This window comes from Panthera leo, chromosome A3 (assembly GCF_018350215.1).
Source record: "Panthera leo isolate Ple1 chromosome A3, P.leo_Ple1_pat1.1, whole genome shotgun sequence".
NCBI lineage: Eukaryota > Metazoa > Chordata > Mammalia > Carnivora > Felidae > Panthera > Panthera leo.
The window spans coordinates 66,493,683-66,508,981 of NC_056681.1; the positions used below are offsets into that span (position 1 = coordinate 66,493,683).

The window sequence follows — 15,299 nt, forward strand, 5'->3', positions numbered from 1 at the left end:
ATACTTAATGTTTTAATCTTGGCTCTGGTTTACTATGGAATTTTGCATTAAGTATTTAAAAGGTAGCTAAAACAAACAAACAAACCCTGATAACCACTTTTTGAGCTTAAGATCATAAAGCAATGGTTTAGAAGCAAGCAAAAACTAAAACCAGAAGTGCCAATCCCCTCCTAAAGATAACTTTTTTGTAAAACATGTTGCAGATAGGCAGGACAACCCAAAGTTCTCTTTTGCCTTAAGAAGAAGAAAAAGCACTATGAATAAAACATTAGCAAATAGAAGTAAAAGCATAATGACACCCTCCCCTTCTTTTGGATTGTTTTTTGTAACAAATATTTTAAAAAGTCATTGCATGGATGAAGTTAATACGGACAAGTGGATATGCCAAAGTTGAAGAGTAAGGAAACACTAAACACCTACATTATGCCAGTTCCCATGTTACGTACACTTACAAAAAGTTTTTTAATCTTTCACTTAAACCTTTTGAAGGAAGTATCATAATTTCAAAACTAAACACAATCTAGAGAGTAAAAACAAGCAAATAAAAACATCTAAATTATACTAAGTAAAAACCACCCCACTTGATTCTCAAAATTGACCTCAAGTTAATTAAATGACTCAGATTCAGAGCAACAGTTGGGTAAATTGTAATTTTTTTATTGGAAAACAAATATACAACTTGGAATGGATTTGAGGCAAATTGTGCCATAAGCAGATTTTCTTTAAGTGGCTAAACAAAGTTTAAAAAGCAAGTTAACAATAAAAGAAAATGTTTCTGGTACAGGACCAGCAGTACAAAAAAATAGTGTACGAGTACCTGGATAATACACCCGTTTTGCAATAGTGCAACTTTTAAGTACATATTGTTGACTGTCCATAGTCCACGCAGAGTTACAACTCCACACTTCAACAACAACATGCTGACAATTCCTAAAGAAAACTACTTAAAAAAAAGGCATAACCCAGATGTTCCCTCGTTTGACCAACTCCATCTAAGTTTAGATGTGCAGAAGGGCTTAGATATATCCAGAGTAAGCCACATGCAACATGTTACTTGTTCATTTTTCTAAAATAAGGTTTCAGGACAATGACAGTAAGATAAGGGAAGAAAACATGGAGGAATAAGTCCTAATTACTATACATGCATATTTTTTGACAGCAGGGGGAAACCTTTTACAGATAAGTTACAAACAAAGAAAAGGCAAATAAACAATTTTGTACAAGAAATTTAACACATTCTGTACAATGTCTTCACTTTGCTGTCATCATTTGTACAAACTCTGAAAAAGAAGAAGCACACAAAAAGTGTCAATGGCAAAAGACTGACAAAACCAATCATATTACTCAATATCTGAGCAGTCTCCATTTCCCCTTTCTTTCCTCAAAAATACCATATGGTACAGAGGAAAGCTAGTTTACTTAGACTGTCAAGGCTGGAACTCCATAAACTAAAATTACTAAGGATCATTAACCAATAAACAGAATTAATGCTTTTAATAAGCTATTGTAAATAGAAGCATTCTTGCTCTTAAGTTTGGTATAACATGGTAATTTTGAATGGAAGCATAAGTAAACAGTTTTAGACTAAAGCGAATTAGAGGAAAAATAAATCCAATGAAGGAAAGTCACCTTAATTTCATTTTGAGGATCCTGAAATAATTTTAAAGATTTTCAAACTGTTCTACAATCATTATACAAAGATCAATTCAGCAGTCTGCAGTACAGTGCTTCTCAAACTTAGATACTAGGTATATGGATAGGACCAATAGTAAACCGTTCTAAAAAAGTTCTCAGGTGATGATTTTTGCCTAATCTATAGAAAACACTCTGAAAAGCTAAAGGTTTATAAATATAAAAACCCATTTTATCATCTTTATGAGGGGGGAGGTCCCTAATTTTGACCTATCAGATACCTAACAAACACCTATAACTTAAAATCAAAGTGCAAAAGGAGGTAGTGAAAGACTTACCTTCATAGTTTACTTGACCATCACCATCAATATCTGCTTCCCTGATCATTTCATCAACCTCCTCATCTGTTAACTTCTCTCCCAGGTTTGTCATCACATGGCGAAGCTCTGCTGCACTAATATAGCCGTTGCCATCCTAGAAAAAATTTAGTATAATAAGTAAAATTACAGACCCATAGGGAAAAAAATACACTTTAGAAATACATACCAACTAAAAACAATCTGTAGTTGAACTATAAATTAAAGGTCACGGAGGACAAAGCAGGATAGCCTACACTGAAATCACCATTTCTTAGTTCCAAAGTCAAGTGATGCCTTCTTGCCAAGAGTCATCTTCAAAATTTAACAAATCCAATCCCTGAATACCTACCTTATCAAACACACGGAATGCTTCTCTAATTTCTTCTTCACTGTCTGTATCTTTCATTTTTCTTGCCATCATTGTCAGAAATTCCGGGAAGTCAATTGTGCCATTTCCTGAAATGGTTTGTTTAGTTGAAATATTACAACAGGATTTAAATAACCCTCTTTGACTCCCCCTCCCCAAATAAACCCCCAATTAAAAAAATTTACCATCAGCATCTACTTCATTAATCATGTCCTGTAACTCTGCTTCTGTGGGATTCTGCCCAAGAGATCTCATTACAGTTCCCAATTCCTTTGTTGTTATAGTTCCATCACCATCCTTGTCAAATAGTGAAAAAGCTTCTTTGAATTCTGTTTTAAAGAGAGACCAATCCAAATGTACAAATTAACAACAATAAAAAGTAAACTCCTAAATGAAATCAATTAATCAATTCTTAAAAGCAAAAATATATATGGAGGTAGCACCTGAAATCAGCTTTTGATTCCTAAAGAATTAGGTGCAAAGACCTTGTGATATTTCAAACATCTTTAGCTAATCATACCAATATGTTGTTCATATTGACATATCAGCAATTTTTTTCACCTAAAATCTTACAGAGAGAGCTCCAATATCAAGAACAGATAAGAGTCAAAATTATTCTGGATTGAAAGAATCAAAGCTTCTCTATTTTCTACTGAAGCTCCAAATAGAAAAATAAGACTATGGTAGCAGCATGTGTTTCCATAGAGCAACCATATGCATTGTCTGAAGTAATCCTCAAAAGTTAAAATTAAGCCTATTTAAGAACCTACTAATTTAAGAACAAAAAAAACTTTAAACTTCAGAACAATATGCAATAGGCTAGTTTCCTTTTCTGAGATCTAAGGAACTATCACCAAATAATCTATAATGATACTAACAATAGGATGATCAAGATATGAATGGTTAGTTTTAGCTAAGTATTGTATTACTAAGAACAAAGATAATTTAGACCTTTATTTAGAATATAAAATCCCAAGGGTGCCTGGTTGGCTCAGTCAATTAGATTGTCTCACGGGTTCATGAGTTCAGGCCCATCAGGCTGTCTGCTATCAGGGCAGAGCCTGCTTCAGAAAACTGTCTCCCTCTCTCTCAAAAATAAACATTAAAAAAAAAAAATTTATATATGTATATATAATATCCCAAACTTTTAATATAGTGAAATATATTATTATCTTAGATCTTTAAGATGTCTTGTGAAATTATGTTCCTTTTAACTCACCACTGCATTACATAGAAAGCTGTTGGAACAACAGTCCAGAATTCCTGGCTTCATCATTTATTTTATAAACTAAAGCAGAAATTAAATTTGGTAATGCAAGATCATATAAATGAGCTAGTAACAAAACCAGTATTTTCTGATAGGGTGCTTTTTAAAAAGGTATCAGACCCCATCAGCATGCAAATCCAAAAGCAGTTCCAAATTTCACAGCACTAAGTTTCCTCAAAATATCTATCCATTTGAAAATGTGTACCTGACATGTTTTAAGAAAGTGTGCTTCCCTCTTATATAATCCCATGTCCTACTCCTCCCAGTTTCAATCCATCATAATCTCTTCACTAGTCTCAACTACTCTTCCACTGATATCACCATTAACATGTATCATGTGTCTTAAGTTTAAAACTAAATTCAAACCCTGTATTTTCTCTTAGGTGCCTGCCCTTATCTTCCCCCAATCTTGGGAAGCACCATCACTCACATTTCTTCTACGAATCCACTATTACAATTACTTCCAGCTCCACTCATCAGTTGAAAACGCCAAGTCTACCAATAACGATCTAGTTGCTCAATCGAACAATTGTGCTTAAGTATGTGAGGCCATATAGCATAGAAACTAAAAAGCAGACTTTGGAACTCAACCACTTGGGTTAAATAATATCAGCTCTGCTACTTACTAGTAATGTAACCTTAGGCAAGTTAAGTTACTACCTCAGCTTCCTCCTTTTTGTTAAACAGGAATAAGTGAACCTACTTACTAAGTTTATGAATTTAATTGATAAACATAAAGCACTCAGAGCTATGTCTGACAAGTGTCAAGAAAAAGATGATCTCATTTTCCTGCAGCATCCAAAACACTGAAAAAATTCTAAACTTCTCTTGGCTTTCACAACAGTACTTCAGTTTACTTCCTACCTTACACTGTCAAAGGCTCTTTCTCCCATTTATCTCTCTCACATGTAGATATGACCAATCTTCTTATCCCTTTTCTTCTCTCTGGCCATTTCATTGATGCCCACTTATAATGAAGACTTCTTTAGCCTACTGGTCTCTCTCCTTAACATAATACAGTAGTTCCCCCACCCACAGTTTCACTGTTATTTCAGTTACCAACACCAACTGCAGTCCAAAAGCAGGTGATCTTTTTGGCATACTGTCAAAGTCAATAGCAGCCTAACACACTACATCACAATGCCTACCTCATTCACTACACTTCATATCATCACACAAGAATTTTATTATCTTACATCATCATAAGAAGGGTGGAATACGCTATATGAGAGACCACACTCATGTTAACTTCTATTACAGCATATTATTATTATTGTTACTGTTGTTCATCTTTTATTGCACCTAATTTATAAATTAAACTGTATCATAGGTATGTGTGCATAGGAAAAACTAGAGTTTGGTACTGTCAGTGGTTTCAGGCATCCACTGGGGTCTTAGAATGTATCCCTCCCCACCCTATAGTACCTTTATTTTGGACTTCCTAAAAGACATCGCCCCTGGCTGACCCCAAGTAAGACTTACAAAAAAGAATTCTATATTCCCCAGCAACCCTAGGAATGCAAACAGAAGACATTTTTAACTCTTTCCCTCTGAACACTGCTTCATTCCTTTTACATCTCTACAAGACATTATCTTGTTTCATGGCCCTGTCATCTTTTGCTTAGACCATTACAACAGCCTTCTAACTGGATTCTTTATTTAAAATTACCCACAGAGGCACCTGGGTGGCTCAGTGGGTTAAGCATCAAACTTGGGCTCAGGTCGTGGTCTCACAGATCAGGAGTTCTAGCCCCCCCATTAGGCTCTGCGCTGACAGCTCAGAGCCTGGAGCCTGCTTCAGATTATGTGTCTCCCTCTCTCTATGCCCCTCCCCCGCTTGTGTTCACTCTCTCTCTCTCAAAAAATAAATACTAAAAAAAATAAAATAAAATAAAATAAAATAAAACTACCCACACAACTATCTGGTGCTATTACTACTTTTTTAGATTACCACATTACCTTCTTCTGCTTAAAATCTCTTAACTGTTTAGCTTTAGACCAAGTTATCACTGACTAGTTGGGTAATTTACTACATTCAGTAACAAGACAATTCCATTCCATTTAATATTGTTTGTTTTCAGACAAACTCCCCTTGTTTCAGAAGCTTAGTGGCAAAGAATTGATTTTTACAAAATTAGCATATAATAGATTAACTAGATTGACTCAATGACAAAAACAGATCAATAAATCCCACAAGTAGTAGAATTTGAAGACATTTCCATTTTACTCAGGTTGTCCCCCAGCCCCAAGCAGGACATAGAAATACTGACTAGAAATGCATAAACTACTAGGGTTTGAACACATGGCATCTATCATCTAATAACTTAAGTCACAAGAAAATTATCTTTATGTATAGATGTACACCATTCTAAACAGAAATTCCCATGAATGACTTAAATCAAATGCCTGTTTACCAACTTCCTAGTACTTAGAAAATTCTGAACTTAATAATCTCACAAAGGGCATGTATCAGACTTTTGTTGGCACTACGTAAACTAAGATTATTATTTTTATCAAGTAAGTTTTACCCCTACACTGGAACTTCAAAAAAGAAAAATTCTTGTTAGGTTTTTCTTATTAGTCCCCTAAATGTCAAACACCAACAACTGACATCACGGCAGGGTCATCAACAAAATTAACTTGTTAGTAAGGTCACACTGGACTCTTCTGGATTGCCTTTTAAGACTAGGTAATGTGAACAATTCCAGTAACTTCACCTAAACAGACATGCTTTTTCTACATTAAGTTATTTGCTGTTAGAATTTCTAAACAAATCTGAAGTAGTAATGGTTATCATATGGAGATAAAAATAGCTTAAAAAGTACCTTAGTATATTCAATGTTGATTTATTTATTAAGCTTGTTAACATTTCATTTTTTGATAAGGACTCTGAAATGTTACTAGCTCCCAGTGATTACAATTTATCAGGATAAAGAAAATAATTTGCCTCCACCTCAAAGGTGGACATTAAAACAATCAAATTAGGAGGAAGGGATTTTCGAAGGAAGCAGAATAACTCTTAGGATACAGTAGATGGTGTTCTGGAACATGTTTAAAGTGTATCCATTCTTCAGTCCTTACTATGTGGGAGGCACAGGGGATACAAGAGGCAACAAAAAGGTCCCTGATCTCACAGGGTTTTATTTTAGTAGAATAAAAGCATTGGCTTCTCTAAAGGTTCACTAAACCTGGGGTCCAAGGAATGGTTTTAAAAGCCTAGGAAGGGGCACCTGGGTGGCTGAGCTGGTTAAGCGCCTGACTCTTGATTTCAGCTCAGGTCATCATCTCGTGGTTTATGAGTTCGAGCCCCACATCGGGCTCTGTGCTGTCATGATAGTGTGGAGCCTGACTGGGATTCTCTCCCTCTCTCCCTGCCCATCCCCTGCTTGTTTTCTCTCTCTCTCAAAATAAACAAACAGAACAATAAAAATAAATAAAAGCCTAGGAAAATGCAGGGTAGGAACAGAATCTAAAATATAAAATAGATTTTCTCCCATCCCCACTGGAAATTTAATTTTATCATGAAAGTCAATGAAAAGACCACATTTATCCTAAAGTGAATGCTCCAGTGAACTGCTAGAATTCTTTATGAAAATGCTATCAGTCTTTGAAGACTGATCCTCATCTATTTAATAGAAACAAAGTATTTTGTTTTGATAATTAGTTGTATGTGTGGTTGGGAGGGCAATAATGAGCACCAGGTATGTGACAGATACCTCAAATGATACATTTGAAAGTGAACATGCTGTGTTATATACAGCAGGAATAACTATCTGACTAGGAATACCAAGAAATGAAAGGCAGACAGGGAGGTAAATGTATTAGAGAAGAATTTAAGACCGGAAATATTAATTAGCCCTTCAGATCCTAAAGGAGACATTATTAAAAACAACAACACTACTTTAGAGTAATTTACATTTCACAAACACATTTAAGATAATATAAATGAACAAAGAAACTATTTCCAAAGCTCTGCTTGACTGCTTCAGCACTCAGTACATGCAATTTATCAATCCCAGAAAGCAATTCTCAGATTTAAGTCAAATTCACACAATAAGTAAAAATAAAACTTACTTATATATTTGGTCCTTAATGCTAAGGAGCTTTCTACTCTACACAGTCCTATGAAATAGTATTTGTGATGAATGTTTGAGGAGACTAGTGATTTCTGGGTCCTCCAAATTTGTGTTTACATTGGTGGGGGCTTACTTTAAATGGGATATATAGTGGAGTTCCAACTGGGCTTCTCAGTTTTCTCTAGCATTAAAAAAAAAAAAATGCTTTAGCGATTTGGAACACTTCAAACTTCTTGCCTACCAGGAAAACTGGTAGTTAAAACTGCTTGATACTTGTGTTAATAAAAGTCTGAAGAAAGTAAAGAAGAGTTTGAAAAGCATTTTAACACTACAATGAATTAAAAAAAAAAAATCTTTTGCTAGTTTCTCCAACATTTTGATGTTAACCAGCCATCACAAAGTGTTAGAATAAAATCAAAAGTACCAATATTTAATGTTATCACATAAAGACAACATGACAAGTTTCACATAACAATTTCACTTATTGCCATAGCAAGATTTAAAAGCTCATTTCAATAGCTGTTACTGTTCTTTAAGACAAAATTCAACTTATTACACATTTGTAAAACAGAATGATTAACTTTTGGATTTAAGTCTTTCTCTAGAGATAATGGTTATCTCAGATTGATCCCATGTGCAATTCTAAGGTTAAAATATTAGCTACTTTAAATTGGGGTAAATTCAATGTTCCCGTCCTGATTCAACATTTCAAGTTACCTATTAATTACTACTTGGCTCTTTTCTTCTTGTGAACAGTAGTCTGGAGTTGGCAGTGTTAAAAACTACCCAGAATTCATGTCTGAAAGATAATCTTCAAGAAAAACAAAGACCACCACCACCAAGCTCCAAAGTATATACCCACATAGCCAAAAAACTTGCCTTAAAAAAAAATTTTTTAATGTTTATTTTTGAGCGAGAAAGCACTAGGTGGAGGAGCGGAAAGAGATGGGGGACAGAGGACCCAAAGTGGGTTCCACACTTGACAGCAGTGAGCCTGATGTGGGGCTCGAATTTACCAGCTGTGAGGTCATGACCAGAGTCCAAGTCTCAGACTCAGCCGACTAAGCCAACCAGGTGCCCCAAAAACCTGCCTTTATTTACGGTTAGCTCCATACATCTTTCACAGGCAAGCGTACCTTCTCATTTGACAAAGCAGATTCAATTACTATGTTACATTAAACTCATTTGTTACTATCTACTGCATAGAGCAAAGCAAACTGAGTGTGTGAGTGTGTGTGTGTGTGTGTGTGTGTGTGTGTGTGAGTGATAATTATTTTTTTTAACGTTTTACTTCATTTTTGAGAGAGAAGAGAAAGAATGCGAGCGGGGCAGGGGCAGACACAGAGAGGGACTGAAGATCCAAAGTGCACTCTGTGCTAAGAGTGGACAGCCCGATGAGGGGCTTGAACTCACGAACTGTGAGATCATGACCTGAGCCGAAATCATACATTTAACCGACTGAGCCACCCAGGCACCCCCAAAGTGAATTCTTTCATACAAATAACTTATTTTTGAGGTTGGCTATTCACTTTATAATGAAATCTAATGGGTACAATTTATTATTTCTTACCTGCAATCTGCTCTTCAGTCAGTTGGTCAGCCTACAAAGAGATCACAGAGATAGGTAAGTGACTTCAGAGTATACAGATTAGCAGTTAAATTAAGAAACTTTAAGAAACAAGTTTTAAAACTTTCAAGTTTCACCTTGTACCATAAACTGCATTTAGTCTAACATTCCTTAGTATGAGCAACAGAGAGAAAATGCACGTGAAAAATGAAAGTGTCTTGACCAAGTTTAATATTTAAACCAAGCTATTATTTCAGAATACATATTGAAGTCCAAATTTCACAAAAACTGAGGGGGAAAAAAAAGCAATTTGGCATACTAGAATACTAGAGAGTTTAAATGGAGTTGTTATTCTTCTAAAGCAAGGATAGAATCCAACAAAAACATTATTTCCTTTCTCAAAATTAGGATACCTAAACTTAAGCTCACCTCCTCTGTTAGATGAAAACCACTATTAGAAGAAATGTCCACTGAACCAAAAATAATGTCCAAGGACTACATTCAAAGTTACCCCTATAAAAGGTTAAACACATCATTTGGACATGAAAAGGATTTCCCAAACCTTAAAAAAAAAAAAAATACTAAGTGAAAATCCCATCTATTATAAAGATAAAACTCCAAGCTGTCCTAGTTGGGGCAACAGGAAAGCTACCAGTTTTTACTTCTCCTCACCTGCCAGGCAACTGCAGGGAATCCAGGATTCTAACCACTCGAACTACATTATTTACTAAATGTTAAATCCAGCTATCCATTTTCTCTTGACTTTTAAAACCCCAAAGTGAACCTAAGGTTTGTGATTTTTTTTTTAACACTGAGAGGAGTTACTTATTTTTGCTTAAAAAAAAAAAAAAAAAAAAAAAAAAAAAAAGCCCAGGCATTTGCTAAAGTCCATTATATACATGGTTTTTATTCAATCTTCATAATAACTCTGTATTGGTATCATTCTTTATCGTACAGATAGGGAAAGAGGTTCAGGTTAAATTTCTGGGAGGAGTACAAAATTGGTACCTAGTAAAGTCAGAATTAAACAAAAAGGTGTTAGACATACTCAATACCTCTAAGTTTTAAATGCAGAGTACCATAATTTATAAACATATCTAAAAAATACCGAGGCTTCTTGTGCTTCATGTGGCCTTCATCCTGGGACATTTCACCACTTACTAGTACATAAACCCATGAAACAACCCATGTGGTACTGAGAACCCAGAACAAGAAACTACCTTCTCTAATATCCTTACCCATATGAAATCAAGCATTCTGTGATTAATCCATTCTTTTACTGGTATGAAAGAATAAACACTGCCTGGTTTCACTCTTTTAAAGGAACACAGCTCTGGAAAAAAATACCTTAATATAGAATAATAACATCACATTTTTTCTAGTGGACAGCATGACAAAATGTGGGAAGGACCCAGAAAGCTTGAAAGTTTCTCTCCCTGCTCAACAATTTTCATTTGACCTCAAAGCAAACTCAACTGGTTTCTATTTAAAAAAAGAAAAAAGCCAAAGGTCTGCTATCTTAAAATTGAAGAGGCAACAATTAAGTTCAAATGCAGAAGTTGAAAAAAACCCCAACTTGTATCCTTCCAAATCCCAATCTTCCACCAAGTATCTGATATAAAATCAGTCCTATGTTGTTTTCCCTATGGAGTAAGACTTAAAACACAGTAAATCCACTGACTTGGTGTTTACTTTTGTTAGAGACTATAAAGGATTTACTTCTAATCCAATCCCATTTTGCAGGATTTCTATCATTTATGAAGAAAGGGCAGAGTAGACAAAAAAGGATGGTGTTTTGAGTCATTGGACTAATATCCTAGAGCTTTGCCACTTAATAGCCATGTGACCTTGGACAGGTTACTCAACTGCTCATAGTAAATTTCATCTGTACAATACCTACCTTACAAGGTTATGGTGAACAGTAAGAAACTATGTGAAGGACCAGCCCCAAGAATTCAATGATAATTATTTTATTTATGTTAACCTACCGAAAAACCTACAATGTTAAATATGAACCTGACTATAGTCAACTTCCACACAGACATGCATGGCATCATTATCTCGTTACAGACAGTAGCAGGGCCCTCATTAAAGATCTCACAGACTGTATCATATGCAGGTATTTTGAAGTCTATTTTCGTCCGGCTATACTTTGTCTTTTATACCAGTCATCTTAACTCCACTCTATATTACCAGATTACTTCTTATGAAATACTTTGAACGATCAAAATATACATAAGCACGTGTGCTTCTCTTGTCATGTAATATGGAGATACCTATTTAAAATTTATCCTTTCTACAAAGTTAAGTTCAAAATGTATTATTGCCACATGGAAGTTTATTTCTTAATTTTACTTTTCCCATCCATTTACAATTAAAAGCACTATATTGTAACTTGGCATTCTGTTTGATAGTTTATTCCTTAAAGCTTATTTGTGAATTTTTCTAAGAATGTGTTTTCTTAGAGGTAGAAAGCTGACAAGATGGCATGGGGCCATTACATTTTGTTACTCAGCCTTCAAAGTGCTCCTGGATTTTGCTTGCATTGTTTCAAGAAACTTAAAGAAACTTTTGTATTTACTACTAAACCAGAGTTCAAGCTTTTAAAATAAACTTTATCAGCAACATTCAGATTAAGGCCTACTAAAAGCAAAAATACACGACTCCCTAGCACTCTAATTTGTAAGCCTTTTCCAACTACATGCAAATAAATCTGGTTCTTATTTCTGTCTATGGAGAATGCCATTTTCTTAGAAGAACGAGAAGAATTATACTTTCGGGAAAACTCAAGTTCATTAACACGTGTGTTTATCTCAGTAAAGTGAAGAACAATCCACTAGAGAGATGACTAGTTCTTACTCCTTTATTTCTACAATTGATAGAATTTCTACTGTTCTGGTCACTACAGAGAAAGCTTCCAGGCATAGCATGCTCTCAGGTTCCACATCAGACCTACTGAAGTACAATCTGCATTTTGAAGAACCACAGGTGATTTGTAAACATTGAGAAACACTAATCTAGACTAATGTGTGACCTGAAAAGTGAATGTATTATGTACCTACTAAACATTTCCTAACTGGCATTCAAAAGTAGACATGGATACTCTTGGAACTTATCTAGTGAATGGCAGTTTAAAAATAATCCAAAATTCTTATTTGAATAAATAGACGAATCCATAGGCTTAAAACGGAACACAAACTTCTAGCTTTCATTCATTCCTCTTAATTCCAAGTTTTACTTAGATACAACAAAGGCTTACTAAGTTTTTTCTACATTTCAGAAGTCAGGGTATTTATTTTACCTATATCAAAATAGTCTTTAAATTATTTTAGTAAACATATAATTCTGACAGAACAGTACTATGTAGCATCATATAAAGAAACCACTAGAACAAATTATTTCACAGAAATTAGGATCTTTACTAAAGGTCTAATTTGATCATTACAACTAAATCTAGAAACTTCTATATATTTTAACAAGGCCATAGTGGATTTCCTCAGTTTAACAGAGATGCCCTTGCAATAATGATTATTTAAACAAGCACAAAAACTTTCTACCTCTTCACATCTTTTACTTATCAGTTGGGCCCCAAGTCTTCTTAAAGCAATCCCCCACCCTTTCAGTGAGCATGTATCAACTACATATAAACCCAAGAACTATGGGAGCAATCTTATTCCGCTTCCACACAAATTTTTATTCTATAAGTTGATAAGAGTCCTAATTTTAAATCTCCAGGTTTTAGAATTATGAAGTTACCTTAAGACAACTTCCTAATTAATTTTACATAACAATGACTGTCAATCGAACGCACCAATAGTGTAAACAGGAACTACAAAAGCTTACCCCTGGCATAGGACCATGAAAGCGTACATACATAGCAAACTGCATGCATTACCAAGAAAATCTATTCGAGCTCCCGATTCAATGATTAGACTGATTAGGAAAAAACTTTACCATTCATTTGAAAACATTTTTAAAAATTTACCCCACAATTTAGAATCTTGATTACATGCATATAATGTACACCTTGTTTCACCTAGAAGAGTAAATTCAACTAGTATATTCAAATCCAGAATAATTTAAAATAATCACAAGAGAACCAGTGCATCAAACTTAAATAATCACTCGTTTATCCAAGGCGAACTCCTCGCCCCACACCCATACAGGCTGGAGGTTTCAGTTGGCAAGAATTCCCAACTCCTGCTTAAGATGTCACCTTGCCTTCTGGACACACCCATCGCTGTAACCACTTGGCAGACGTTAACACAAAATAGGTATTGCAAATTACCTCCCTCATTAGATTTTTTTTTTTAAACAGGAAAAAACCAGGAGTTCCGGTCTCAAGTGACGGGAAGATACTTTTAAACTTCCCTGCTCCCCCCGCCCTCGGTATATTCTTGTTATCACTACCGTATTTGATACCCATTACTGAATAAACGAATTGAACTGCACGTTAAGATGGTCTGGCAATTTCTGTAAGGAAATACGACTCATTTTCAAGGGGATGGGTGCGGGGGCAATTCTGTGCATGTGGTTCTTTGACATTAGGAGTGCACGTGAGTACTCAAGAATAGGATATAGACACTGGCTCTTTCCAACTACTGCGGGAGGATAAAAGCGACTTTCAACAGAACCGCAGTCACCCCAAAGCTTGCTTTCGGTAGGTGAACAGGAAACGCCTTTCAGATCCAAGCTGGAGCTGATTACTTTCTCTAACAAGAAGACGCGCACTGTAAGGATGCGACAGACTTCAGGTATGCAGCTCATTTCAATGACAAAGCCACTTAGAAGAAGAAAAATTTGTTTTCAATTGTCCAGCCATGGGTGGTGGAAAAGGCCCAGAGCCCAAATGGAGCGGAAAGATCAGGATTCAACGAGCTTCCTTCTCGCCACCAGAGGGGGATGGGAAACTGCCGAGGCCGCCCTCCCCCACCCATCCCCAACCGGCAGGCCCCGCAGCGCCGCGGGCCGATACCTCCGCAGCCCTGCAGGTGCCAGCGCAGCAGCTGGGGCGCAAGCCGAGTCAAGCGGGCGGCGGCCACGGCCCCGCCGCCCCGCCCCCCGGCCGCTCCCCGCGCGGCTCCGGCTCAGCCCACACAGCGCGCCGCGCCCACTCGCGCGGCCCCCGGCACCCCCCCTCCACCGGCACGCGGGGGATGCGGGCTAACGGCGGCGCTGGCGCTCACCCCGGGCCTCGCGCTCCCTCCCGCCCCCTCGGCGCATGGCGGCCGCAAGCGGACAAAGGCGCTTCCTGGCGCCAGCACTAACCGTCCGTTGGGCTTTTGAATCCAACCCCAGGACTGACCTTTCGGAATGCCAGACCCGAGGCTTTTGCCCCCCACCCCCCGCCCTTCCACTGTCTCGCTTCCACCATGTGCTGGGCTACCCCTCAACCCGGATCTATGATCCTCACCCAGCCAAGCCCCTGAGGAGCTTCGCTGCCTCGTAGGCAATGCTCCCAGCCCCCAATTCGCCGGGGGACACCTCCCTAAGGAGGATAAGGATGGGGGAGCACCTGCGACGCAACCGCCGCGGTGCCCCCAGTCTCTTTCGCGCCATCTCTCTGGCAAAGACCACTCCTGATGGGTGTGGGGGAGCAGAGTTCCCTTTCTTTCACAAATTCGCTTCAACCTCGCCCCCCCCACCTCAGGCCAAGCGTCGGCAGCTTAGCGACGCACTCACCATGCTGCAAGCGCTACCGGTCTCCGAGAAGCGACCACACAACCACTCAGCTCGCTCGCCCTACTCGGACTAATTCTCCTCCTCCGCCCCCAGCGCCTCATAAACACCTCCCTCCGCCAGATCCCTCCGCCGCATGCCAGATAACGGAACATCGCAAACGAGTCCCGGCCAACCCCCTCCTCTCTAACTCTTTTCAAGACTCCTTTATCCATTGTTATTTACTCGACGAGGCAAGAGATAAAGGGAAGCGGGCGAACGAATGACGTGAGTGGGTTTCACTCCCCAGCCAGCCCGTTAAAAGGCCCGTGGAGTCGCGCTCGAAGGGCCCTACTTTGCGGCGCGGAGGAGC

General features: G+C 37.6%; 1 protein-coding gene across 2 annotated transcripts; it reads right to left on the minus strand.

The window, feature by feature from the left end:
• Positions 1-636: 636 nt before the first annotated feature.
• On the minus strand, positions 637-15,043 carry CALM2 (calmodulin 2). 2 transcript variants are annotated; one of them, XM_042932207.1, is made up of 6 exons: positions 14,951-15,043; positions 9,272-9,302; positions 2,544-2,687; positions 2,341-2,447; positions 1,971-2,106; positions 637-1,280 (listed from the first exon to the last, which is right to left on the minus strand). In XM_042932207.1, the coding sequence occupies exons 1-6, from the start codon at positions 14,951-14,953 to the stop codon at positions 1,252-1,254; spliced, it is 450 nt and encodes a 149-aa protein (XP_042788141.1). In that variant the 5' UTR covers positions 14,954-15,043; the 3' UTR covers positions 637-1,251. The 2 variants fall into 2 exon arrangements, with proteins under 2 accessions (XP_042788141.1, XP_042788142.1); XM_042932208.1 differs by lacking the exons at positions 9,272-9,302; positions 14,951-15,043 and adding an exon at positions 4,490-4,666.
• Between the last annotated feature and the right edge of the window lie 256 nt (positions 15,044-15,299).

What these genes read in the sequence shown, in the direction of transcription:
- CALM2 (XM_042932207.1), bottom strand. An exon ending in TAATGAAGTAGATGCTGATG is followed by an intron (nt 2,448 to 2,543) that starts GTAAATTTTTTT and finishes AAACCATTTCAG; the next exon opens with GAAATGGCACAATTGACTTC. An exon ending in CATTCCGTGTGTTTGATAAG is followed by an intron (nt 2,107 to 2,340) that starts GTAGGTATTCAG and finishes AATTTTTTCTAG; the next exon opens with GATGGCAACGGCTATATTAG.